Genomic DNA, 25,298 nt, shown 5'->3' with positions numbered 1-25,298 from the left:
TTACAAAGCCACGTATACAGACTAACAAAATCAACCAACATTGATATGATAGAAGAATTTTCATAGTTCAAGTATGTATCATATACACTGTCATATACTCACCTTCACCAAATTTCTCCAACCCCAAACCATAGATTTATCTTGTAGAAACACTTCTCTTTGGAGCAAAAATAGGACAAAAACACTAAACTATCAATCACTACCTTAAATTCTTTATGCCGAAAGAGTTTCCATCATGCCTATCCGGAACGTTTCACAATGCAATAGGCCTATGACCTGAACAACTTCCGGAACAGCTAGACATCCTCCTCCTTTAATTTCAAAGCTATGTCAACATGTTTTTTTAGGCTTCACGTCTGAAAAACATTAGGCATAACATTTTTGCATTTTGGCTTTGTTTATTTTAACGTAATTTTAGTAATTTACGTGTGTGCTGCTGCATCTTGCAGTGAATGCACACATATTCAGCTGAGACCATAAACAAATGGGGCATTATATTTGCATAGGCCCCGCATGAAGTACAAAAACTTGGATGAGTGGACAGAAAAATGTTAAAATGTAACAAAAGCGATCATTCATTGAATCAAAAGCTGCGACTTGCGCGTGTCTTGCTGGATAAGGGACCGAAAATATAAAGCCCAATTCGATTATTGGATGAATTTTGCATTGTTTCCTCTATCCACGTTGACTGAAAACACACTATCAACATTGACCAAAAACTAAAAACCTTTATCAACGAAAACGTAATGTCTTTTTGCATCTTAGCATTAAAATTATTTTCAAATTTACTTTTATATGATAGCATTAGTATCTGAAGTTTAATAAAATTTCATTTGATATTTCTTCTTTTCGAACTCGGCACAATATTTCTTCAATTTATATAACTATACAACATGACATTTTTTTCTACTGCATTAACTTTTTTATTTTTATGCAGTTAAACGAATCAATAAAATTTATTGATGTAATAAAAAAATATCATTTTTTTGGGGTTAAATTTTACAAATTGGAATATAATATATGACCGAGTATTTGGGGAAAAACTAAAGAAGACCACTGACTTGGATAGAGACAATTCTCTTGTGACTTTGCATCTAATTATGTGGGGACCCTTGTAAAATAATAAATAAATTTTATTAAATGATTAAAATTAGCTAGAAAATTCTTCACGCGTTCCTTTGTCCCCATGATATTTTGCTTTCTAGAAAATGTCACATTTTAAACTTATTTTGCATTTCAAAATCAATCATAAAATTTAAACATTTTTTTTGCGTGGAAAAAGCCTTAAACATTCTATTGCTTAATAACTATACTTCCGTGAATTCTTAATCAACTTTAGGCGGACACAAAATTGACCCCCAAAAAAAAAGCCAGACACAGAAAATTTAAGGAAAAGGCTTATTTCATCTTAAGAATATAATTTTTCCTACAAATTGACTCCATATTCAGTTCAATAATAATGTTTTTTATTGAATATTTACATATTTATTTAATTTTAGTTGAATTGGAAAATTAGTTAATTAGTAAGCAGCATAAGTTTTATATGAAAATAAACAATTTATTGAGACCCATATTTACATTTACATGGTTTAAAGAGTAAATATTCTGCTTCCTTTTCTGAAGATTTGAATTTAATTACATCACTTCTTTGATTTTTTTTTTGTAACAATTTCTTTTTAAATCGTGATATTACATTAATCTTTAGAAAAAATCACCATCATATCAATCATTTAACAATATGAAATAGTTACCAAATTGATTGTTTTTGCACCATCTCTATTTTTTTTAAAGAATTATTTTTAAAAAAAATATTTAAATGATTAATTTAATGACATTTTAACTTTTAAAGAGACTATTTTGATGATAAAAAAATTAGAATATAAACTTAATTTAAAACGGTAGAAAAATTATGTACCTTTAAATATAAACAGAAATAAATTAAAATTGATTTAATTTATGGCAGATTATTTTGTTATTGAAAGTAGTTCATATTAAAATATAAAAATGCATATATGATTAAAACTTTTAATTAAATATATACAGAGAAAAATGATTTTTTTTATCAATAATTTATAAATATTATTACTTAATGAAATTAAATTTCTAATTAAAAAATGAATAACAAAATTTTGAGAGAAAAGAAAAGAAATGTGAACACTTGAAATAGGTATGCAAGGTAGAGGTGAGAAAAATAGACTCAGTCAGTCTCACGCCAGAAAGGAGGCTGAGACTGATAGCGCCTCTGCGCGCAGTGTAATCTTCGCGCCAAACTCTCACCATTTGGTTTCGTACACTCCTAACTTCTCAGATCTTCTTCTTCCTCTTCAATCGTCTTTTCTCCCCTCTAATTCACCTCTTTTCTCTTCTCTGTTTTTATAACTTAGCTTTGAACTTAGAGACCAAGTTTCATGGAACAGGTCAGTGAAACGCACTGCGTCTTGAAGCTCCACTTTGAGATTTAAAAATACCTTTGATTCTTTCGCTCTACTGTTTTGTATGTTTTATGAATTTTTGCAGTACGAGAAGGTTGAGAAGATTGGTGAAGGAACCTACGGCGTCGTTTACAAGGCTCGTGACCGTGTTACCAACGAGACCATCGCGTTGAAGAAGATTCGGCTGGAGCAGGAAGATGAGGGGGTTCCCAGCACCGCCATTCGAGAGATTTCCCTCTTGAAAGAGATGCAGCACAGGAACATTGTTAGGTATATTTCATCTGCTATGTGTTTATGAGTAATGTGTGGTGTTTCAATAATGAAATTGATGTGCTGAGCGAGAATGTTATGCCGGTAGAAAAAAAAAATAGGAAGATTAATGCTCAGTGTGAGCCTCAGTGTCTCAACATGGTGGTCATTGTGTGGTGTTATTGGTGCATTGTTGTTTCTGATATTTGGATCTGCAGAGAACACCGATGTTTAAGCATTTAAATTATAATTGATTACAGAATGTGTATTAATTACTCTGATATGTCTTCATTGGGATAGGTGATTATTTTGGCATGGCTGAACTCATTTGGAATGATGTTGGTAGTTCATGCATCTATTAATAAATCTGTGTATTTTCCTGCATATAGACAATGCTTCCATTATCATGTTATCCATATTCTTCACTATTTTGTCCCCTGTCTTGTGACATAACCTGCTTTTGATTTTCTCTCTAATTCCATTTGATTAATGTTTGGTCAACTGGTAAAGCTAAATCTGTTGATATTGTCCGACAAGCTCTACAGCTGTGAATTGTTCATGTAGGTGGCATCTGGATGCATCATGATTTATGGACATTTTCATATCTGAGTCCTGTTGTTTATGTCTCTGAAAATCCATATTCAATTTCCCTATGGTTTTCTGTATCCCAGCATGATACCCCCAAGCAACAAAGATTGTGTTTGCACTGTTTTATAAGATCTACGAAAGACATGCTTGTGTGGTATTATGTGATGTATGCCTTCAAATTTAGATTGAATGGCCCAAGGAAGCCCGTTGACTAGTTTCTTTAATTATGTTGCTTTCTCTAGTTCATGCATTGATGTCTTATTGTTATTTGCCTCTTTACCCATTTCCTTATTATGATTGGGGGTTGTTTGGAATTTGGATGACAGATTGCAGGATGTAGTACACAGTGAGAAGCGATTGTATCTGGTTTTTGAGTACCTGGACTTAGATTTAAAGAAGTTCATGGACTCATCTCCAGAGTTTGCAAAAGATCTACGACAAATAAAAGTGTGTTGCTTCTCTTCTTTTATTTGGAGGTTTTTGAGCTTGTGTCTAAATTTGTAGGTATAAGAGTTAACAAGAAACACAACTTAACCATCAAATATATGTTTTTTTTTCCCTTGTCTTGTCTGTTTCTTTTCCATAAATTAAATGAAGCAAATATGAAATCCAGTGATGATTAATAACCTTATGGTTTCAACATAACTATAACTTGTCAAAATGCAGGTCCATACTTATTATGCATGTCTCATGAATTTTGTGATGAATTACAAGTTACGTGGATAGCAGTTGATTGGTATGACTTTGTCCGTAAAAGTTTCCTATTTCTCAAGACGAGTGATGCATTGATTAAATTTGGCCTTTAGCATTTTGATCTTGGCTGTTAAGTGCTTGTTAAAACTGAATGTGCGAAAGGGTAATTCTCTATTCTTAAGGAGTAAAAAAAAAAAACTAGGTCAATAAGTTAATTGTATCTTATTTATTTTCAGAATTGGTAGCATGTTATTCAAATATTATCTGAAGTAGTTGATTAGAAAAAAGCTTTACTTTGTTGGTTCAAGTCATTGAATTATGGCTGGCAATCATGATGCTGTAGGGACATGCATCTTTTTTTATTTCATTAGATTTTGGCTCTTCTCATTTCCTGTGTCCTCAGTATTGAAGTATCTGAGCATGGGCAAAATAGTATTACTTTCCTGTTAACTTCTTTTCTGATTGTTTTTATGTTTGATCATGATTAAATATTTCCACCTTATCGGGCCATCATTAATCAAATATATTTTATTGTGGTTTCAAAAACAGATGGGCTAATTTGGGCACGCAGGATTTGTTAATTTGGAATTTGAATTTTTTTAACTATGCTTCTGCAGATGTTCCTTTACCAAATTCTCTGTGGCATTGCTTACTGTCATTCACACAGAGTTCTTCATCGAGACTTAAAACCTCAGAATTTGTTGATAGATCGCAGCACTAATGCACTAAAGCTTGCAGATTTTGGATTGGCTAGGGCATTTGGAATTCCTGTTAGGACATTTACACATGAGGTTTGTGTGCTATCTTATTGTGGCTTCTGGTCATTCATGGAGATTACCAAAATGTGAAATTAAGGGGCCTGAGTGTACTAGAAAAGAAATGTCTTATGCCATGCTTCATTTTAAGGTTGAATGGTTTTGAACTCCAAACTTTAGTTGAAAACCTTACTTCCCTATATTGCTAAAGCAATACAATAGATCTTGGAGACAGGATTTGGGAGTTTATTATTTCTTCTCCTGATCTAAAATTTATTAACATGGACTTGCAGCTGGCCTTCTCCTTCTATATGTCCTCTTTTCTTTCTTTCATTCTTTCTTCTTTTATTTATTTATTATTAAACTGAAGAGAAGATGAAAGAAACTTGTGTAAGGTGGTTTGTTCATGCAAGAAGAAGACCAATAGAGCCTTGATTGTTGTTGCTTTAGTGTTTGTCTCTCTAATGGGTTGCCACACTGTGTATTGTGAAAAATTAGTCTGTTTAATATTATCTGTCTAACTCATCCTCATGCTATTGCCTTTTCTTGTTAATTTTAAATTTTAAATTTGTGAAACATAATAGTTGGTACTTAGTTGTATGAGTTCCATAAGTAAATATGGGAAGCAAGAATTGTAGGTGCATTGTTCGTTTTTCTATTTCTATACAATATTAGCCATATTATTTAGCCATTTTTTTAAATTTAAAAAGCTACATTACTAAATTTTTATTAAATTAATAGATTCTTACAAGTAAATTCTTTAAGAAACACATGATTGTTGCGAAGAAAAGGTATAATGGTTGATGTTCTTTAAAAGCTTCATACTATTCCTGTCTCTGAATTAATGTTGGCGGTTGCTTGTAGGTGGTGACACTGTGGTACAGAGCTCCAGAAATATTGCTTGGATCCCGTCATTACTCTACCCCGGTCGATGTTTGGTCTGTGGGATGTATATTTGCTGAGATGGTAAACCAACGACCTCTTTTCCCTGGGGACTCTGAGATTGATGAATTATTTAAAATATTCAGGTAAATAGCCTTTTTTCCCTAAGTTGTTTAGATATCTTTTGAAAACATGTTAAATTGTCAGCTAAATACTTGAAAAAAGAGTGGCCCCCTTAATTCCATAAACAGTCTCTAGACTTAAATGAAAGTGTGGAAGATAAGTACTGGGATCTTCCAACTAATGTGTATCTTAATGATGGGGAAGTTGCAATTTTTTTTTTTTTTTTTTGCAGTTTTTAATATTTTGGAATTTTATGTCCTGATGGGGATTCAGATGGAAAAATCTGAACACTAAATGTAACATTCTGATGGATCAATGCAAATAATGTGCATATGGTATGAAGTCTCAGATGCTTGATCTCAGAGCCTTGTGGCTCATTTGGATTCTGTTAGTAATTATCCTGAAGATTTGGACTTTATGCAATGTTTTATAATCCACTTTGGCGTTTTGTAGGCAAAATGGAAGAAATCCGTAAAGAGATTTGCCATTTACTTGAAGTGTGGTCTTTTGGATTAAAGTAGAATTATATCTAGAGTATTTTGTGGTCAAAGTGTATATTTTTAACAGATTCTCTTTCATGGCGTGAATTAGGTGTGTTAGATTGTCCATCAGCTAGTTATATTTTTTATTGGCTTTCTAGTATATTTGGTGAGTTGTGGGCATGCCATGAAGGGATTCTGTTGATTAAATACTGAGGTTTTGGCCATTCAAAGGAGGGTAAAGTGTTATTAGCATGTGCTAAGTATGATGTCCTTTGCTATCTTTTGTTTTGTGGAGCTCAATGCTCTGTTTTTTAAGTGCAAATACATGTTTGTAGACTTCTATGGAAAATGTGCCTTTCCATGGTCTTCATATTGTTCAGCATGTGGATTTCGATTTTCAGGGAATCACCTTGGTGGACATGCAGATGGATAGGAAAGTTCCCTTGTAAATTATAGGATGCATTTGTTATTATTTGCTCCTTTTTGTAGCTTTCTGCAAAATGGATTTGTAATTCTTTACTTTGCATTCCCTGTCTTACATATAAGTGCATTCATATATAAATATAAGATCATGTGGCCAATTCAATTTTGATGTGGAATTGAATTATTGAGCAATTAGCCTTTTTGCCCCCATATTTGTGCAGCCTCACTGTTTGACTTCTCTTTTTATCTCTTTATCTTAAAACTACCCCCAAAATGTGAATATGTTCAAACTATATAAGCCAATTAAAAAGGAGAGTCATGTTTCATTTGGATATTTAGGGAGCCTTTGGTTAAACAACTTAATTAAATACTTAGTCAATAAACTCTTACAAAATGAAAGCTTATTTATAAATTTGTTTGCAAAACTTAATAAACTAAAATGAGCTTATAGGAAGCTTTCATTGGCCCAAGTAAGCACTGTAGAGGTTTTTCCAACCCGAAATTTGTATCTCTCCATCTTTCGCTAAAGGAGTTTCAGCAAGAGCTGATTATTTCAGAGACCACCTGTGTTTTGAAAAACTGTTGCGAAGACTTTAGATGGTTCCATTTCTTTCAAAGGAAGGTTGTAATTTCAAGGATCTAGGGAACTAGACATTCCAAATATGAAAGTTGATTGTGAATACCATCTAGGTTTTAGTCACTGCTTGACTAGGTCTCTTGCCGGTGGCTGAAGGTAAATTGGGCGCAGGCCTAAAGCACCCATTTCAGTCCTTAAATAGAGTATTAGAAATTTCCTGTCTATATATATATATATATATTCTTTGATAGGATATCTCATTCATATAACAAGAGCTTCAGTTATGAAAAGTCACATCAATCAAGTATTCATGAGGTTTAAACTTCATATTATAGAGAACCTAATATCTTAGGTATTGCAATCCATATAATGCAACCAATATATTTTTGCTTCCAAACAGGCATGTAACAAATAAATAAACAAAGCTACACAATGTATGATTATGTTTTGACACACCGTTCCTTATATGAAGAATCTTGGGTACGCCAAGTGAAGATACATGGCCTGGAGTGACATCATTGCCTGATTTTAAATCAGCCTTTCCCAAGTGGCTGCCTAGGGTAATAAAATGAACTGTCTTTACCTTGCTTTTAATTAATGTTGAATTTTCATTGCTATATGAATTTAGCCTTATTTTGTACTATGCAGGACCAGAAAACTGTGGTTCCAAATCTTGACTCTACTGGTCTTGATCTTCTTTCTGTAAGTGGAACATCATGTATAATATTTTTACATAATAGAAGAAGTAAAATATTTATCTATTATGGTGATAAAATGAATAAAGTTATAATTTCATCATTAATGAAGAAAGTACTTTCTGCTCTGTTGAGAATCGGAATAAAACAAGAAAATGCATTTTGAAGCAGTAAAAAAAGCACAAGTATCAAATGGTAATCTTTCTCACAACACAAGGTTCCAGATGAGTACGACTTATATTTGGCACAATGATGACTGATTGTTTATAAATCTTTCATTATTTGGAATTTAGAAAGGTTAATTATGCAAACTGTTGATATTAGATCTCAAATATTCCCTTGTGATTGCTATTCTAAGCTAACCATTAGTAATGTTCAACTCTGTTAAGTTTTGAACTAAAAAGATTGGGAGTGGGAAGGTGATTATTCTTGGTTTGCCTCATTAATTTGATAGGGAGAGTTGACCTCACCTAGTGGGATAGCTTGCTTGTATTAATTTGAAAGGGAGATACTACTGAAGGACCCCGAATGGATAATTTTTACTTTTTTTAATAATGTTGTTCCCTTCAATGGTATCAAGCAGCTCTTTAATTGTCATCTGTACGGTGGGAGTATTCCAGTACTCGATTTTATCATATAATGAAAAATCTCGTAACATTTGATTTTACTTCATATTATTATTCAATTCTCTATATCAATCCATATTTTGCATTTTTTGAGTTTTCTTTGTTTTAGATAGTAATATGCCAAAGTTTTATGTCCTTCCTAAAAATTGTTTTCTTAGATTTTCTCTTGTGCTTATTTTCGAGATTTATGTTGTATTCCAGTGTATGCTTTGCTTGGATCCCACCAAAAGAATCACTGCCAGGAGCGCTCTTGAGCATGAATACTTCAAAGACATTAAATTTGTACCCTAATTTCTTACATTCACGGCAGTGGTGTCTATATTACTGTGTAGCATCTATGATTGACTCTCAGAACTGTGTGCTCCTTGCTATTTCCTTCAATGCTTTGGGACCGAATCATATTTCATTTATTTGTTTCTACAGAATCATTTTATATTCTGCTTGAGTGTGATCATATTGCCTATTACCCTTTTAATGTATTAGTCTCTACAACGCAACAAGCAAATTTTAAGTTTGCTTGATGTGTTACAGTTACAGATATAGTGCTGAATGCTGCTAGTAAAACAAATCATTACTCCCGGGAAGCATGTAAATTTGACTTCCGTTCTCGCCCCGGTGAAATGTTGATCTTTTTTTCTATTGTCACCATTATATCATCAAAATACATTTTTATTTATATATTAAAATATTAACAAAAATTAAACACTACAATTAAAAAGGATCAGACTGTATAAATTCATCATTATATATTAGAATTAGTTATGTTTTGATGTTGAAAATATTTTTAATGTAGTTTGTATTTATTACCTCTTCTAAATATGACTCTTTTTGGGATTTTATAATTGTCTTTTTTATAGGACCTTTTGCAAGTTTTATATTAATTAGTTTTTGCCAAGATATCTTAGGTAGAAACAATAATTAATTAGGCAGAAAAGAAGAAAATTAGTCAATAGTTTTAAGATTTTGAAAAAAAAAGTTATTGATAAATTTAATGTTATTAATAAGATTAGTTATATTTTTTAATCCTTATAAAGTACTTTTTTGGTCTCATTAATTGCTGTTTTATCACTTTATTTATCTCAAATTATTTATCACTTTTTAATTTTTTTTCCAATAATACATTTATTTATTGATGATAGTTTTTGTCAATTAATAATTACTAAAATAACTTTAAAATTAGTTATTGCTTAATTATTGTAATACTTTTAGCACTTTTAATAGGAATCTTTTAGTAAAATTAATTTTTCTCATCATAATAATTAGTCGATTTAATTATTTTTAATATGTGTATATTAATAGTAAGTGATGATTAATATGAGATGGATGAAGTAGTTAAAAAAAAGTATATTTTAGAAAGAAAGAAAAAACACTATCTTTTGTCTAGATCTGATGACATATACGCCTATGGTAAACTTTCCAATTGGTGAAGCTCAAATTATTTGAGGAAAGCAGACAGCGTAAAATGCGTACATGAATTACTAAAATTATCGACAAAAATAAAATTGATAGTCCCGATGTTTCCCACTGGAAGCATTACCATTTTATCTGGGAAGGATGGCATCACAGAAGCATCTGACAAGAAACCCACCCTGTTTGTTGTTTGTTCCATCCACAACATCATGGACTTGCTAAATGATTTATACATATCGCCTGAATCAACAAACCCTTGCAATCTTACTATTTTGAATTATATCTTAGATATCAAGTTCAGACGTAAAAATGAAATGAAATGAAATTAGTTTAACTTAGTTTTAACACACATTAAACTTAATTTTTTCAAAAACATTATTTTAATTTCTTTCCAATGATTTACATTCTATTATCGTTACCGTTATCATTATTATTATTGTTAATGAATCTAGATAGTCATTGTTACTATCGTAGTTATTATTATTATCATTAATCTGTTATTACTTTTGTTGGTGTCTTTTATTATTATTCTTACTTTTATCACTGTAACTGTTATTAATGTTAACCTTTCGATCATAAGCAAAGTGATTAATAAGCTAAGTAAATATATGTAGGGTAAAATAAAAATTTGGTACTAAGAAATATTTTTCTATCTTAATTACCTAATTGAACCTCTCGCAATTTAAGAACATGGTGTATATAAGAGTAATTAATAAGCGATGTTACACAGTGTGGAGTAGTGGCATAAGATGTGCTACAAGAGCATAAAGATAACTATAGTAATAAATTCTGGTGTGTCTCGCTACTGTGACGTAAATATGCCCCACCATTAACACTGTGTTGATGCAAAACTCTTTAGAACAGAATGGTCTTAACCAAGATTGGTTATCGATTAACATTGCCGCAAATAATCAGGAACATAATGCATATTCTGTGAAACAAGTTGAATGCGAAAGCATAAGGTAGCATGGTACAACGTTGCCCACATTTTTTACCCGCCTTAAGAGCTTCTTCATGAAGCAGTGGAATCTTTTCATTAGTGCGGGTCATTCAACTTCGATTCTGCTGCATGAATACCATAAATCAAAGGGACAAAAACAGTGAAACTAGATATACTCCCCACCATTCAACATATGGGACCAATTCTCAACACCACAAACTACGAACTCCCTGGAAATTAAATGTTATCCACTCGTAAATATAATAATGTAATAAGAGAAAATTTGCTCGAGATAACATGATCACTCGATGTTGAGCTCCAACGTAATTGTTACTTGAGTCATTTTTTGTGTAGCATTTTTATATACACACGTACTTATATTATGTATTCTTCAACACGCATTAAACAAATTATTTTATAGAAAAAAAATCATCATTAACTTAATCATTTTTAGTGATACTAAATGACTACTCAAATAAGCAGTATTTTCATTCTTATTTATCAATTTAGAGAGAAAAAAGATTACATAGATAAAAAAAATTCAATCATTTTGTTAAAATTCTTATATGAGCGAAGAAGTATTGGTGAAAAATAATAATTGATATTATCTTGAATTTTTATATAGACAAATAAATAAGAACAAATTAAAAATTCATAATTTTTTTGGATAGATAAATAAGAATGGATTAATAATAACCATACGTTGATTTCAAAACTTAAATATTTAATATCAATAAAGCTTGATACAATGGATAAATAATTGAGTTTATTATATTTGTTAATCATGTTCAATTCTTCATCAAGTGTATATGATTTAAAGACTCTGTTTAAAGATGAACTAAAAAATAATTAGTTTTAAACTGTTAGTTGAAAGATATCAATAGTGCATAAAAAATTAATATAAAAATTTATTCATAATTATTTGTTAGTTGACATAAAAATTAACTACTTAATTAATAAAAAAATTAATAGTTATTTACAAATGTATTTTCAAAACATTGGGTTAATATAAATTTTGTTTCCAACTATTAACTGGCAGTTAATACCAAATGATCATTAATGAAAAGGAAGTTTTGAATAAAATAGGTGTTTATAAACACATGATTTTATACTTAAAATTTATTTATATTTTAAAAATATATTATGAATTAAATTAAAGTTATTGGATGAAATGTCAACAAATTATTTAGTTATATGATTGTTTTTTGTTTTTTTTTTTTGCTATTAGTTATATGATTGTTTTAAACTTAACATACTTAATAAAAAAAATTAATTTAACTAATAAATTTGTGAAAGTTCAACTTTTATAAAGGATTATTCAATAGAATAATTTTGATATGAATTAATCTTTATTCTTGTGTATGCGCATAGAGCGCAAGTAAAATTAAAATTAAAATTTTAGATGAATAATTTTGTTGTAATTTCATTTTTATATTGGGTTGCAATTTATTAGTATCTTATATATATCATTGTGTTTGAATTTAGATAGATGATTTTTTATTTATTTTTGTACCTTATTTAATGTAATTTTTAATATTTTTATCTTATAATGATATTTATGTTTTATTAATTTATAAAAAATATAAAAAAAATCATATTTCAGTTAAGAAATTGTGAATAACGAGACATAAATGAAAACTTAGGTACCGTATAATATGAAAATGAAGAATAAAATTGGTATCCACTTGAATGTAAAGATGAGTAAGGATATTTTTTCAAAAACACAAATATAGGGATGGATGCTATGGTACTTTACCCAAATTTATCCATCCATGTTTCTTAAAGGTCCTTGCCACTAATTCTCTTCAACAAAAATCCAATTATTTTAATTAGTTTTTTTAAAAAAAATTGAAGGTATTAGTCTTCACGCTTTTCTATATAATCCTTTTATTTGTTTTAAGTAATTAAAAACTGAGCTAATAAAAAGTTTAGATCGAAGGATGAATGTGTAGCATATTGAAAAACAAATAAGCAAGAAGAGAATAAAAGTACCTGTATTAATCAAATTCATATTCATCCACAATAGTTTGCAAATTCCATAATGTATAGAATTTCTTAAAACTTTCCCATTCAGCTATATAAAGAGCAAAGCTTATTTAGAACGAAAATTCAGTATTAATTAGACATTAGACTGATAAGCAACTAATGATGACCACACTTGGTGCATCTGTAGCCCTACCACATCACTAATCATAGAACATATCCTATCATTTTACACCATTACCCAAACACATTAATCATAATAAACTAATTAAACACACACTATGATGAGAAATACGAAACCGCAGCAGCCATAGGAACTGTCCCATTTGAATTGGACAACTGATGATGATGAACAAAATCACCACCATACCCTGAATAATGCATATGATCTCTTGAACCCATCTCATCATGATCAAGCCCACTTTGTTGTTGTTGATGATGTTGAGGTTTCCTTCGTTTCTTCTTCTCATAAGCTATTCCTCTAGCCTTGGCTTGAGCATCCCTCACTTCCCTAAGGTAAAGTCTCACCGCACGTGCGCCAAAAGGGTTCATCTCCGGCGTGCCACCGTTCTCTTCAAACGCCGCACGCAACCGACCTATGAGCGCGTCGAGGCTACCCCATGCTTGCTTCAGTGGACACGGACATGGACCAGGTGGGTGCGAGTTACCAAAGTACGCGCAGGTTTCAGCGTGCACCTTGGTTTTCCCGAACTGATCCAAGTAGCGAAGGAACTCTAGCACGTGTGCACCGCTGCAACGTGAGAGAGTTAACGGTGGACGGTGGTTTTTGAGGTATTGCCCAAAGGTGTTCCAGTCTCGTCTCTTTTGTGATTCGTACCTGCTCAAAGGAGGAGGCACTACACACGCTTGTTGCACTCTTTGTGATGATGTTAATGGTAATTGATCATCTCTATGTTGGCTCTCCGAGGAGTTGTGGTACCCCGACATCGCCGCGGCGGCGGCGGCGGCGGCGGCGGCAGCCACGGCGGCGGACATGTTGAAGTGTTTTTATTTTGGTGATGAATATTTACTATGAAAGAAAAATAAAAATAAAAATTATTGTTTCGGTTCAAGGCAGAGAAAATGTGTAATATAATATATTGTATTGCACTTCCTTCTTTTTTCTGCGAGTTTAGGTTGGGAGTTTGGGATATGTGTGTGTGATTGTGGAGTGTTTAGTGCAATATGTGTTTTTATGTTTTGGAGGGTTTTGGTGGGATATTTATAAAGGTTAATTTGAGGTATGTGGTCTTTAGGCACTGTTGTTCAGGTGGGTTTGGTTGGGTTTGTCTAAAGCTAGCTAGCTGGCTTGGAGAAGGAAAATTGAAGTCGGTGATCTTCATCCCCCTATATGGTCAAAGGGAAAGAGATAAGTTTGGTGTGATTTTGATAACATGGATGGATCCAGGTGAGAGAAGATGACATAGGTTGAAATTCTTGCTCTTGTTAGCCAGGCCTTTACTCAATCTAGTGGAGAAGAAGGGAGAAGGGTGGGAGGTATATAGGGAGGTAGGGAAGTAGGGAAGAATGGTAAGGAATTTATAAAACTTAAGCAATACTAAGAAGGGAGGATTTAAGGCTGAGGATGAGGCATAGGCTGAGTAGGGGTAGGCAAGTTTCCTAGCTATAGGGAGACAAGAGAGGGGTCCATGCATTAGAGAGCAAGTGATGGCAGTTTGAATTTCACTTATAAACGTCTATCTCAATCATTGATCGCCCTTGTTTTCTTTTCCTTCCTCTATGGCTTTAAGGGGGAGAACAAAACAAAAGCTAGCGGGGAACTTGTATTGGCCTACCTCTTTTAAGTAAAGTAAGTACAACTTGTATTAGACCATTTTACTGGATTGGTAATTGTCAATTTGCACATGGAGCCTAGCTAGCTACACTTTTTAACAACTATACTAAATGGGTTATTACTTTGCACTTGCAGGCGCCACCAGCCAACATTTTCGTCCACCGTGCTTGAACCGATCGATTAAGTTCAGTTTGTATGTTATTTTCTTTAATCCAAAACTTAATAATCATACTAACATCTACCTAATCTAGCTTTCAAGACAATGACTTACGATCCACGCATGCATACATCACATGATTTTTTCACACTCTCCTTTAGAGCGTACATGTCTTGAGTGGGAAAAGAGGAAAAATGATAGATCTAATGAATGAGATGATGCGAAAGAATGGGGATAGAGAGACGTGTAAGGTGTCCAATATCCTAAAAATGTTTATATCGACCTTGAAATATATTACACTATCAAATATTAATATTATCTTAGTTAATATAATTTTTTCTTATAATTAAAGTTTTATCATAAATATTATGAATTTATATTAATAACAGGATGTATTATATTAACGAAAGTAATTACAATGTTTGCCAATAATAATTTATTTTTGTAGTGTGACAAAATAGGTACGATTGTCAGGTTTACCCACATAAGATTCATACATAAAAGTCACATGTCAATTTTTCACGTTTGAAACAAGTCCATGTCGCCATATTACATAGACCTGTGACATATAAAAACTTGTCGCATAACTTGTGTGTGTTAATTTTTAAAAAAAATGAACTTCATGTACAAATAGGCATCGCATTGGTATTGTCACATGATAAACACTCATTTGTTTTTTCTTTTTTGTGAGATAATGTCCGCAAAGTGCAACATATATATCCCAAAGAGTACATTATTGTTATATAACTTTGCTTGAATTTGCATTTTAATAATAATAAGGGGGTAACCAAAAAAAAAATAAAATGAAATCGTTTGATGCGTAGTAAACATTTATTATATCCTAAAGGAGTACATTATTTTTATGATTACATTTTTTAACAAATCGTTTATAAAATTAATTCTATTCAGGTAAATAAAATCTTATTAAGATTTTTCTCTTTCTCTAAGAGGATATATTAACAGTTCAGGCATTGGTTTCCCAAGTTTCACTCTCCTGATCTTGAGATGTTATCCTATCCCCCAACGATTGAAAGGGTATATAAATTATCAATTCGATTATAGAATGGAAGGAAAATTTAATCTTCACAACTTGAATAAGGTCATTATTGCGTTTTGGAGCAAGCCGTGTCATAATGACAACAAAGTAAAAAAGATGAACATAAAACATGATATAACTTTAATCCATGCTAATTTTTACTTGGGTAAAAGAAATAGAATTCTTGAAATTAACGAATTAGATTTAGGAATTTAATTTAATATATAGGTATAGCAGAGATAAAACATCAGAGTTACTTGCAACCTATAACATATGTGTAGATCCAAAAGAAAAACTATCTAGATGTTCACAAGATGTTAGGTCAAAATGTATTCTTTTATTTATTTGGCTGTTGGGAATAGAAAATGTTTGATTTATTCCTTAATAAAGACAAGCAAAAAAGGAATATAAAATAAAGAGATATGATTGCTCACGCGACATAAGAGATTAAACATGAAAGAATTAAAATTAGGTAGAAAGAATTAAAATTAAAATTCTTTTTAAAAATAAAAAACAAACATGCCCTAAGTTCTTTTCTTTTAGAAAGTTCCATGTATAAAGATATCATTTGATAGATTGAAAATGTCTTTTTAAACCTTTATTTTTTTTAAATATATTCACCGTTTTTTTCTTTAACTCTTTTTCGTTGCTTTCTTTTTCCTACTTTTCCCCCTCTCTTACGCTTTGATCATTAGTGTTCTTTGTGGTGATTTCTTATTTGAAACTGATTAGAACCATCATTGTCGTAAGTACTATTCCGACTATAACAAGACAATCGAGGTTTTTAGTATTGTTTTATAGTCTCTTAAACATTTTGATGAAAATCACTAACGATAATTGTAAAAATTGTTATATGGTCCATGGATGTAAACCAGTAAGAGAAGCACTCTCTTTCAGTCGCTAATATGCAGAACCTTTCTTGAGCAAAATAGGCATGTGAGAAAGCTGTCAGATCTGGAATATATAGCTCTTAAGGTTGATAAGGTGACTGCTACAAGAAAGACCCAAACCCAAAGTTTCTATATATACAACCAAGATATCGTACAACTGGATAGTACTTTCATTTATCTTCTGCCTCATTTTTTTTAAATAAAAATTTATATATAATCATTTTTATAAATAAAAAAAACCATAGAAATCTAATGTATTAATAGTATTAAATATTATAATTTTAATAAAATTTATTATTGATTTATTTCTTATTATATTACCTTGAATATATGTTAACAAATTATTTTTCCATCTCGATCTCTTCTTATCAATCGATCACTTCTCACATTTTTTTTCTCTATTTTTTTCCCCTTTTCTTTCTATTTCTTTCTTTCTTCCACCTCCTACTACCTAAAAATAGACTGTACAACAATATATTTTCCCTTCATCATAATACTATTTTAAAAGTTAAACAAATAATGGATCAAGATTCCATTTTTATACAAAACAGCGTGGGATAGAAATTTTGAATGAAATTTCTGCAAATCTATCTACAAGAAGAGCAAACGCTGCAGCAAGAACATTATTTATTCAAAGTGAAAAAAAAAAAAAACTCCTACTTTGTCAACTTAATTAACAAAGTAACAGGACATCATTAGAATAATCGATAGGCCTGTGACTGCCAGGTTGCACTTGTGTCAAGTCATAGCCTATGATTAAGATGGCCTTTGCCATTTAAACCAAGTAAGCAGTCATTAGTCGTCATTGAGATCATGTCATCAAACAAAGTCGTCGACTTGTCTTTTCAAAGTCTCTTTTAATCTTCTCTGCACCAAATCAATCAAAGCTGAAATTTCCTTTTACCCCATGTTCTGATCCTTGAGATGATGCTATATTTTTAGATCTATTTTATTATTTAAACTACTAAAAATTAATACTGCAATAATATTATGTAATTATTTTTATCTTTCAATTACTTTTTATCTTTTTTTATATATAAGCATTATAAAAAATTTACCCTAAAATACAATGGAACATCTAAAGATATTGCCGTGCGGATCTACCAAACAAGTTTCTATTTTTAGACCAAAAGCTACTTTTGATCCAATATATCAAAGAAAATTCTTGGGGAAATTGGTGGTATGCCTTGGCTGGTTGACAATCACAGGCACGGCAATCATAGACATTACAAGACCCATTCCAATTAGTCTAATTACCGGAGCACTCACAGAAGAGAAAATAAAAGAAAAACATACAACTTTAATGTTAAGAGATTTTGTCTTTATTCATCAACTCATAAACTAATTTTATTATTTTTTATGGATAGAATTACAAATTTATTATAATTTTTGTATAAATAAGATTACAGACCTTTCTAATATATAACTACCCAAGTTTCAAATATATTCAAAGGACAACACATTAAGGATAAAACACATATTAAACTCATATTTATAAAATTATACATTTTTCTTTTTCAATTTTTTTAACATGAAACTTCAATGAATATTATTCACCTTGCACAACACAACTTATCCAATTCCAAGACAAAAATATAGTTAAATAATTGAAACAATGTGTAAAAATATGCATTAAAGATTCAAATAAAGATTTTTAGTGAATTGGAAAACCACGACAAATAAATATTCTACCATACAAAGTTGATAAGAAATTGCCCTCATCGAAACGCCGCAAATAAGGTTAAAGTTACAGACAGCAATAATAGCAACGAAAGTGTCTTCAAACTATAGCCTTCCCAGAACAATGTAATTTTGCAATTACAATGAATATAACCATTGAGTAATGTAACATAGGCTTATAACATCCCTCCAGCACTTTTCTCTTTTTTGTCAGTGGCATATAGATCCGCATAAACTTAGCTTTATGATGGCCCATTTGATTTTTTATTCTGCAGATTTGATTGATTTTCGCCAGATTGATAATGAAAATTAACATCAGCAGCGAAATTAATGAGCTCGAAATTACAATGTAATTTCATTGGTTGTGCTTGGATCCAAGCCTTGTTCTCTGCTTTTTGGGATCCTAGGCAAGAAACTCAGCAGTAGCATCTGTAATAACTGAATAAAACTTGTAAGTTAAACCCTCTTCCAATTTTGTATAGATAGATCAAGGTCCACAGAGTTGGCTATTAATTGAAACACATCAATGAAACTTTGAGAACTTGGATATCGTTAACCCTGATTTTTTTTCTCCTATAATACAGATTCTTAGAAAGTTTGGTACATAATTCCAGTTGAGTTTTCCTATAATTTCTTTCTAACTAGCTACTTGTTAACCAGTTACCTGAATTGAATTGGAAGCAGCGTATCATCATCCAAGTTAGTGTTATGCACAAGCAAACTTATAATCGGTTTGAAACTACACATTTCAACTTGCTTTTATAGATGATTAACAATCCTGAGCAACGGTGATACTTATTAGAGGACAGTGAAATAAACGTAAATCATGAAAACTAAATTATAGCCCATATAATTTTAAAAATAATGCTGAAACCTAAAGAAAAAAAAAAGGATAAGTATAATATATTTAATTAGCAAAGCAGATCACACCTAAGAAGTATAATCACTCAAATTCTAAGGAGGGGAAAAGAAACACAAAATTAGCACAAGAAATTTTTGAGAATTCACACTATAATAGTCAATTATGTCATTACTACAACAATCCTTCTCTTTTCTCCACTTTTGTAGCCTCAAATTGCTGTGTCGAACCATCTTTTTGCCTTGCCACTGTTCATGTCAAAAAGGCTGGCTTTTGGTTCTTCCAACAAAGCAAGTTCTCTTTCCAACGTGTGGGAATGAAGTTGATCAGCATTTCAGAGCGATTCCTGAGGAGGTGCAAATGGAGTCTTCCTTTGTTACACCAAATTCACAGTAGCAACTACAGACGGCTCTAACAAATTAGCTTATCTAGTTTAGTTTTACCTGAAATCGACATTAGTCAAGGAAGGAAGTGAGTTATGCAAACAGTTAAATGGCTCAAATTTTTGTGAAAATAGGTGGTCTTATATTATATTCCATTAACTTGCCTCAATTCCCGTCATAATATAAGAAATCAGAAAAGATCTGTATGAATGAAAACATATACGATACTATGTTATATAAATCGAAGATAGTTTACATAAGATAAAAAAAGAAAGGCTTCAGAATGCAAATTTACTAAACATTGTCAGCACAATTCACTTTTTCTGTCTTTATTATTATTGGGTTTATAAAAATGAATATATTGTTTTAAGCTTATTGGTATACGAAAAATAAATCAGTGCACTCGTAATAATATGATCATTAGCCACCTTCATTCCTATCCAGTTTGGTTGCCGAAGAAACCGATAACGAATGAAGGCAGAGTGAGATTTTGGTGAAGTTTTTGTTTTCAGCGTTCGTGGTTTAGAGTTACATTTTCTTGACAACCTGTTATCTGTCGTCGTGAATCTAAAACTGCAAATGTGTTGTTCAATGTTTGAACAGTAGCATGACAAAAACAAAAGTTTGAATAGTGGTAAGGATTCTGCGGCCATTTAGGATCCTTGGACTTGAGTGCATGGAATTTCCCCCAGCAAAATTTGGGGTTTGAAAGAGCCACCAGTAGTGGTGATCCTCTCATAAGCTAGGAATGTACATGGTTTGCCGGAGTTCGTAGTCAATATAATAACTGAAACGGCCAGTTAGCAACTGTTCAATCCTGGGACCCTCTCGTGACAATCAACATTTTGTCAAAGATTTCATAAAATCAAATGTATACATGAGTGAATTCACATTGGAATGTGCAAATGTAATAGGAGGAAGGTAGGAATGTACATGTAAAAGAAAATACAACATGATTGAAAAATAAAAATGCCCAGCTTTTGATTTTCCTGTTTTGGGGGAAGAAAACCCTTCAAATGTTATTAAGCCACCACTGTATGGTGCTAAATTTTCTAATCTGATATATACCTAAGAAACTTGTCCTTTTCCAACCTCCTGTTTCATACACAATCTTCAACTATCTCCGATCCTTGCATGTGCTTCTCTACGTCTACGCCTCCTGCCAGATCGGCCCAATAATACTCTGCCACCACCATGGCGGTGGAGACGGCTAACCAAAGATACCCCATCATCATTACCTTCATTGTACCTGCTATTATCATCGTCTTCATCTGAGATATCCATCTCTCCAGCCACATTCTGACTTGCTACCCTGTTGGGAATCAGCTCTGGCCTCAGCCGCCTACCAAGGTTGTTAAGGTCATTCCCTTGTCGAACTGCATGCAACAGGAGGAAGAAATTCATCGCCTCTATACCCATCTGAAATCTTCCATTTCTTTCTGCATTATCGGCACCCTCCTCTTCATCTGTATCAAAGTCATTATTATGGTGACCTTCTATAACATAATCTCCAAAAACCACTGCCCCAGGCATTGTTGATGTTACTGTGCTGATAACATCTTCCCGTTCACGCTCCCACTCAAGCCATCTCCATTTTTGTTCATGAGCAGGATCTACCATCCGTGGGCGTGCCAAGGGATGCTCTGCTTTCACATGCTTCTTCAACTCTTTATAGTTGCCAACATACGAGCAGTCATCCTGCATGCAGCTTCTTTTCTTTGCATTCAGGTAGTCCCGAACAGGTTCCACAACAGTCCAACCTTTCACCTGACCCCTGCATAAGGGGCATGCAAGCTCTGTGACTTCACTCTTCTCAAGAGGCAAGTTCGAATCTTGTAGCACACCTGGAGTATTGATCGAGCCTTGCATGGGTTGTCTGCTAGATGAAATTACTTTAGTGTAAGCTTTCTTGTACTGATCAAGGCAGTTGGAATGTCGGAAGCTAGTTCCACACATGTAGGGACGACAACCCTTGTCATGAGAAGAACAAAGAAGAAGAACAGCATTGTGTGGATATTCCATGCACACAGAACACGTCACATCTTCCCACTCTTTCTTATCCAAACCTTTAGAACATTTCTTTTGGCACATATCCTCACAAATATCCCTCTTGCAAGAAGCCAGAGGGTACGGAGTCAATCTGTACTGACGAGAAGCAATCCTATGTCGTCCCCTGCTACCTTTTGCCATTTCCAATATTCCAACAGAACCTGGAATATGAACTGCCAAAATGTTAAAAGGAAACTCTGATTATAGGGATCCAGATTCCAGATATTAGGTTGTCAAAATTCAAATTTGTTCATATATTTTTCATGTAGACAGAAAGTAGTCATCAAACTTACAAATTATTTAAGATAAAAAATACATCTGTAATTACAAACAATGTGTAACTGTGTTTGGGTATAATGTAATGCCAATCAAGAATTCGTACACCAGGAAAAAATAAAAAACTGAAGGCAAGGTGCAGACAGAATAGAAATCCAATTTACCCTCATGCACAAATCAAGAATGAACAGAAAAATGTCATTTTTTACCACATTATGCAATCATGCTTTCATTTTCTGCAGTGAACCCCAACCCTTTGCAACATGTAGTAAGAAATCTTCAATTTTTCAATATACATATTTATTAGAAAGGGGAGAGTACAAAAAGATTGGAGGAGAATCTATCCTCCGAAGATCCTACAAATAAATTAGATACTTCACTACAAAAGTTCTGGCCTAGTTTTGACAGAAAATTCAATTCAATCATTCAATGGAAAAAGTGATCTGACCCTCCCAGATCCATTATGTGAAAACCACTAATAACCAAGTTTAGTGCATAAGTTTGTCACACCAGCACTCATTTATTTCTACTGCCAATTTGACCAGTGCCTAAGCAACATCAATTTAAGAAGAAAAAAAATGAACAAAAAATAACACCATGCACGACACACTAAATATTAAGTTTTAAGAAGAAAACTCAGACTTGCACAACGTGATTTTACAATTATGGTATGTCATTATGCGACAGCAAGATCAATGAATTTGACAGACATATGGGAACACAAAGGGCAGAGTCATAGCAACAATCAGCTCCAGTGTAAGTGATTTAACAAGCTAGCCCAACAATCCAATGGTCTTCTTGCAGAACCAAGTTGGTGTGCTATAGCCAGGACCAAAGATCCCACACAGAAGTGTAAGATCAAGTGAACCTATGAGGAAGATCACCATCGTAACAACCTCGTCCAATACAGAAAGAAGAAGAAAAAGACAGTTTTCTCCTTCAGGACCAAGGTTTCTTTTCATACATTACATGGGCATCTTTGTTAGCCAAACATTAAATGGATGACCAGCCCACAAAATGGTGGCAGCAGATGCATGTACTAAGGCTAGTGTGAAATATTATGCTCTCCAATACCAAGGCTAAAACTTTCACAAGTACCTTCCCACACTTAATGCCAAAAAGGTGAATGCCAAAAAGGTGGTAGATAATTAGTGAACTTCTAATGACTGTAGATCAATTTACACATAAACCAACACAAAATACTTCAATTCTTGACAACAAATTACATGAAAATATTTTTCTTTGGCCATGGCAAAATGCATCATCATGAACGTCTAAATTAATAGTACAATTACTTCTATTGATATTAAATCTAGAACAATCTACTATTTCTTTTGGATAAGAGAACTCATTATATAGGAGAAGGAATAAGGAAATAGCAGATGAGGCATCTTCTTAGAAGAAGCCAGCGAGAATGCCTTCTCATGTCTAAATCATAATAAATCAAAGATGCAATCATTCAAAATCATGGCAAACCATATTTTATTTGTCTATTTTGACATTATTATTGGACTTTGAAAACAGCTCAGAGAGGTACTAGCATGCCCAACCGTGACCATAATACCAAATTTATTTCTGCTAGGATAATAACCCAAAGATGAGCATATATCAATAATCCCGTATATTTTTGCAGTTGAAAATACGACATGTGGTCTTGTGCCACTAGACCATTAACATAAACCAGATAGTTAGCTCTAACAATGAAGTGACGTTATCATAGATTCAGTTAAAAAGTTGATTTGAGAAAACTTCTCTTCCAACAAAATTGAGGTCCGAGCATATAATAACCAGTCTCATGAAAGGGATTGTACGGATTCTAAATGAGAGGGAGAAAGGAAGAAACTAGCAGGGAATTAAACCAACTCCATAATGAGGCAAATTTTATAAACAAGTTAACACTTATACTGCTTCTGATTGAACTTAAAGAAACAATGTAGTAACTTATTTGCCTAAATCAAGCTGAATTTGAAACGAACACTTAGCTAACCTAGCAAGTTAACATACTGAAGATGAAGAAAACATATATACATGTGGACTACGCGCTCAATGCAATGCAATCACATACAAAAAGAAAGGCAATTGCTGGAAATAGCCCCATTCTGTCAACTTTATAGATTGCTGAAAAGAAAGTATGTAATGCATCAAAACCAGAAAAACTCACCAACTCGCAATTGGAGTAATGAATCCAACAATTTAGTTTGAGAGACCAAAGTGCATCTGGCAATAAATAATTGAACAGCAAGAAAGCAAACAAAGTAAGAGATTCATATAAGTCGGTCACAAGGAAGTAACGTGGTGAGAGGCAACAGCTAGCAAAGACAACTACCAAAGTAACATTAATATAATATTAATCAGAACATGGAGTTAAGATAAGAAGCACATGCAGCAAAACTATACGCATCCATCTTAGATCCAATCATCCCACCTAATCCATATATTTTTTTAATCCAAAAAAAATTAAGCAGTAAAAATAGGGATAAAACAAAAAATGCCCATCTGTTTGAAAGCCGAGAAAACTAACGAAAATGGGAGAAAGATTGAAACTTTCAACTTCGGAGCAACAAAGCACATCCAACGAGGTATCCTTTCCTCAATTGTCAGTTAAAAATAATTTTAAAAAAAACCCACGGGTTAGCAAATTTTAAGAATGATCGAATGCTACATACACGATTCGAAAATTGGGCAACAACAATAAAAAAAAAAAAAAGAAGCGGAAACTAAAATGAAAGACGAGAGAGAGAGAGGGTGAAGGAATAGTGTTCGTACCAGGCGGTTAGGAAGAAAATGAAATTGGAAATAAAAAACGAAGCGAATTTGAAGGGAAAAACAAAGAGAGAGGGAGAGAGGGAGAGAGGGAGAGAGAATAAGGTTCTCTAGCAAAGGATCGAAAGCAAAGGCGAAAGAATCGAGAGGGAAATGGAAGGGGAGAGAAGCTTCTCTCTCATAATCTACTGTTTAAGAGAGAGAAAGTTGAGAATCGCCAACTTGGAGTCATTTCTACGCTACAACCCCCCTCCTTTGCTTCCCTTCCTATCACTGTGTCACGCATTCTCACCCACACGCGCTCCTGAAGCGAGTGCCTCCACGCTCTTGCGTAACTGACCAACCCTGAACGTGACTTCGTACTACAAAGTGCGCCTTCACGTGCTTCCTTTCCCAAAAACCAGAAGGATCAAAGCATATTCCCATCATAACATTTATAAATTCCTTCCGCCTGGTACTTTTTTTCCAAAAAATATCAGAATTATAAATATTGCTAAACAAATTATAATATATTGTAAAAGATAAAATTTTAATAATAAGAATCTTACAATC

At 32.7% G+C, this 25,298-nt stretch overlaps 3 protein-coding genes across 7 annotated transcripts; 1 reads left to right on the top strand and 2 right to left on the bottom strand.

Moving 5' to 3' along the window:
- Positions 1-2,178: 2,178 nt before the first annotated feature.
- Positions 2,179-9,133, top strand: LOC113857542 (cell division control protein 2 homolog). Its single transcript, XM_027489542.1, has 9 exons — positions 2,179-2,288; positions 2,385-2,417; positions 2,518-2,702; positions 3,596-3,716; positions 4,580-4,753; positions 5,582-5,745; positions 7,677-7,764; positions 7,853-7,906; positions 8,727-9,133. The coding sequence occupies exons 2-9, from the start codon at positions 2,409-2,411 to the stop codon at positions 8,814-8,816; spliced, it is 885 nt and encodes a 294-aa protein (XP_027345343.1). The 5' UTR covers positions 2,179-2,288; positions 2,385-2,408; the 3' UTR covers positions 8,817-9,133.
- Positions 9,134-13,080: 3,947 nt separating this feature from the next.
- On the bottom strand, positions 13,081-14,378 carry LOC113857543 (protein G1-like5). The gene is made up of 2 exons (XM_027489543.1): positions 13,799-14,378; positions 13,081-13,696 (listed from the first exon to the last, which is right to left on the bottom strand). The coding sequence occupies exons 1-2, from the start codon at positions 13,852-13,854 to the stop codon at positions 13,138-13,140; spliced, it is 615 nt and encodes a 204-aa protein (XP_027345344.1). The 5' UTR covers positions 13,855-14,378; the 3' UTR covers positions 13,081-13,137.
- A 6,118-nt stretch (positions 14,379-20,496) lies between these two features.
- On the bottom strand, positions 20,497-24,973 carry LOC113857728. 5 transcript variants are annotated; one of them, XM_027489888.1, is made up of 3 exons: positions 24,750-24,973; positions 24,145-24,200; positions 20,497-21,880 (listed from the first exon to the last, which is right to left on the bottom strand). In XM_027489888.1, the coding sequence occupies exon 3, from the start codon at positions 21,846-21,848 to the stop codon at positions 20,772-20,774; it is 1,077 nt and encodes a 358-aa protein (XP_027345689.1). In that variant the 5' UTR covers positions 21,849-21,880; positions 24,145-24,200; positions 24,750-24,973; the 3' UTR covers positions 20,497-20,771. The 5 variants fall into 5 exon arrangements, with proteins under 5 accessions (XP_027345689.1, XP_027345688.1, XP_027345691.1 ...); XM_027489887.1 differs by having other exon boundaries at positions 20,497-21,868; XM_027489890.1 differs by having other exon boundaries at positions 20,497-21,868; positions 24,145-24,973.
- Positions 24,974-25,298: the final 325 nt, after the last annotated feature.

The sequence above is a fragment of the Abrus precatorius genome, unplaced genomic scaffold (genome assembly GCF_003935025.1).
Source record: "Abrus precatorius isolate BTA unplaced genomic scaffold, Abrus_2018 Scaffold2, whole genome shotgun sequence".
NCBI classification, from domain to species: domain Eukaryota; kingdom Viridiplantae; phylum Streptophyta; class Magnoliopsida; order Fabales; family Fabaceae; genus Abrus; species Abrus precatorius.
This window is presented reverse-complemented; position numbering and strand designations above follow the sequence as displayed.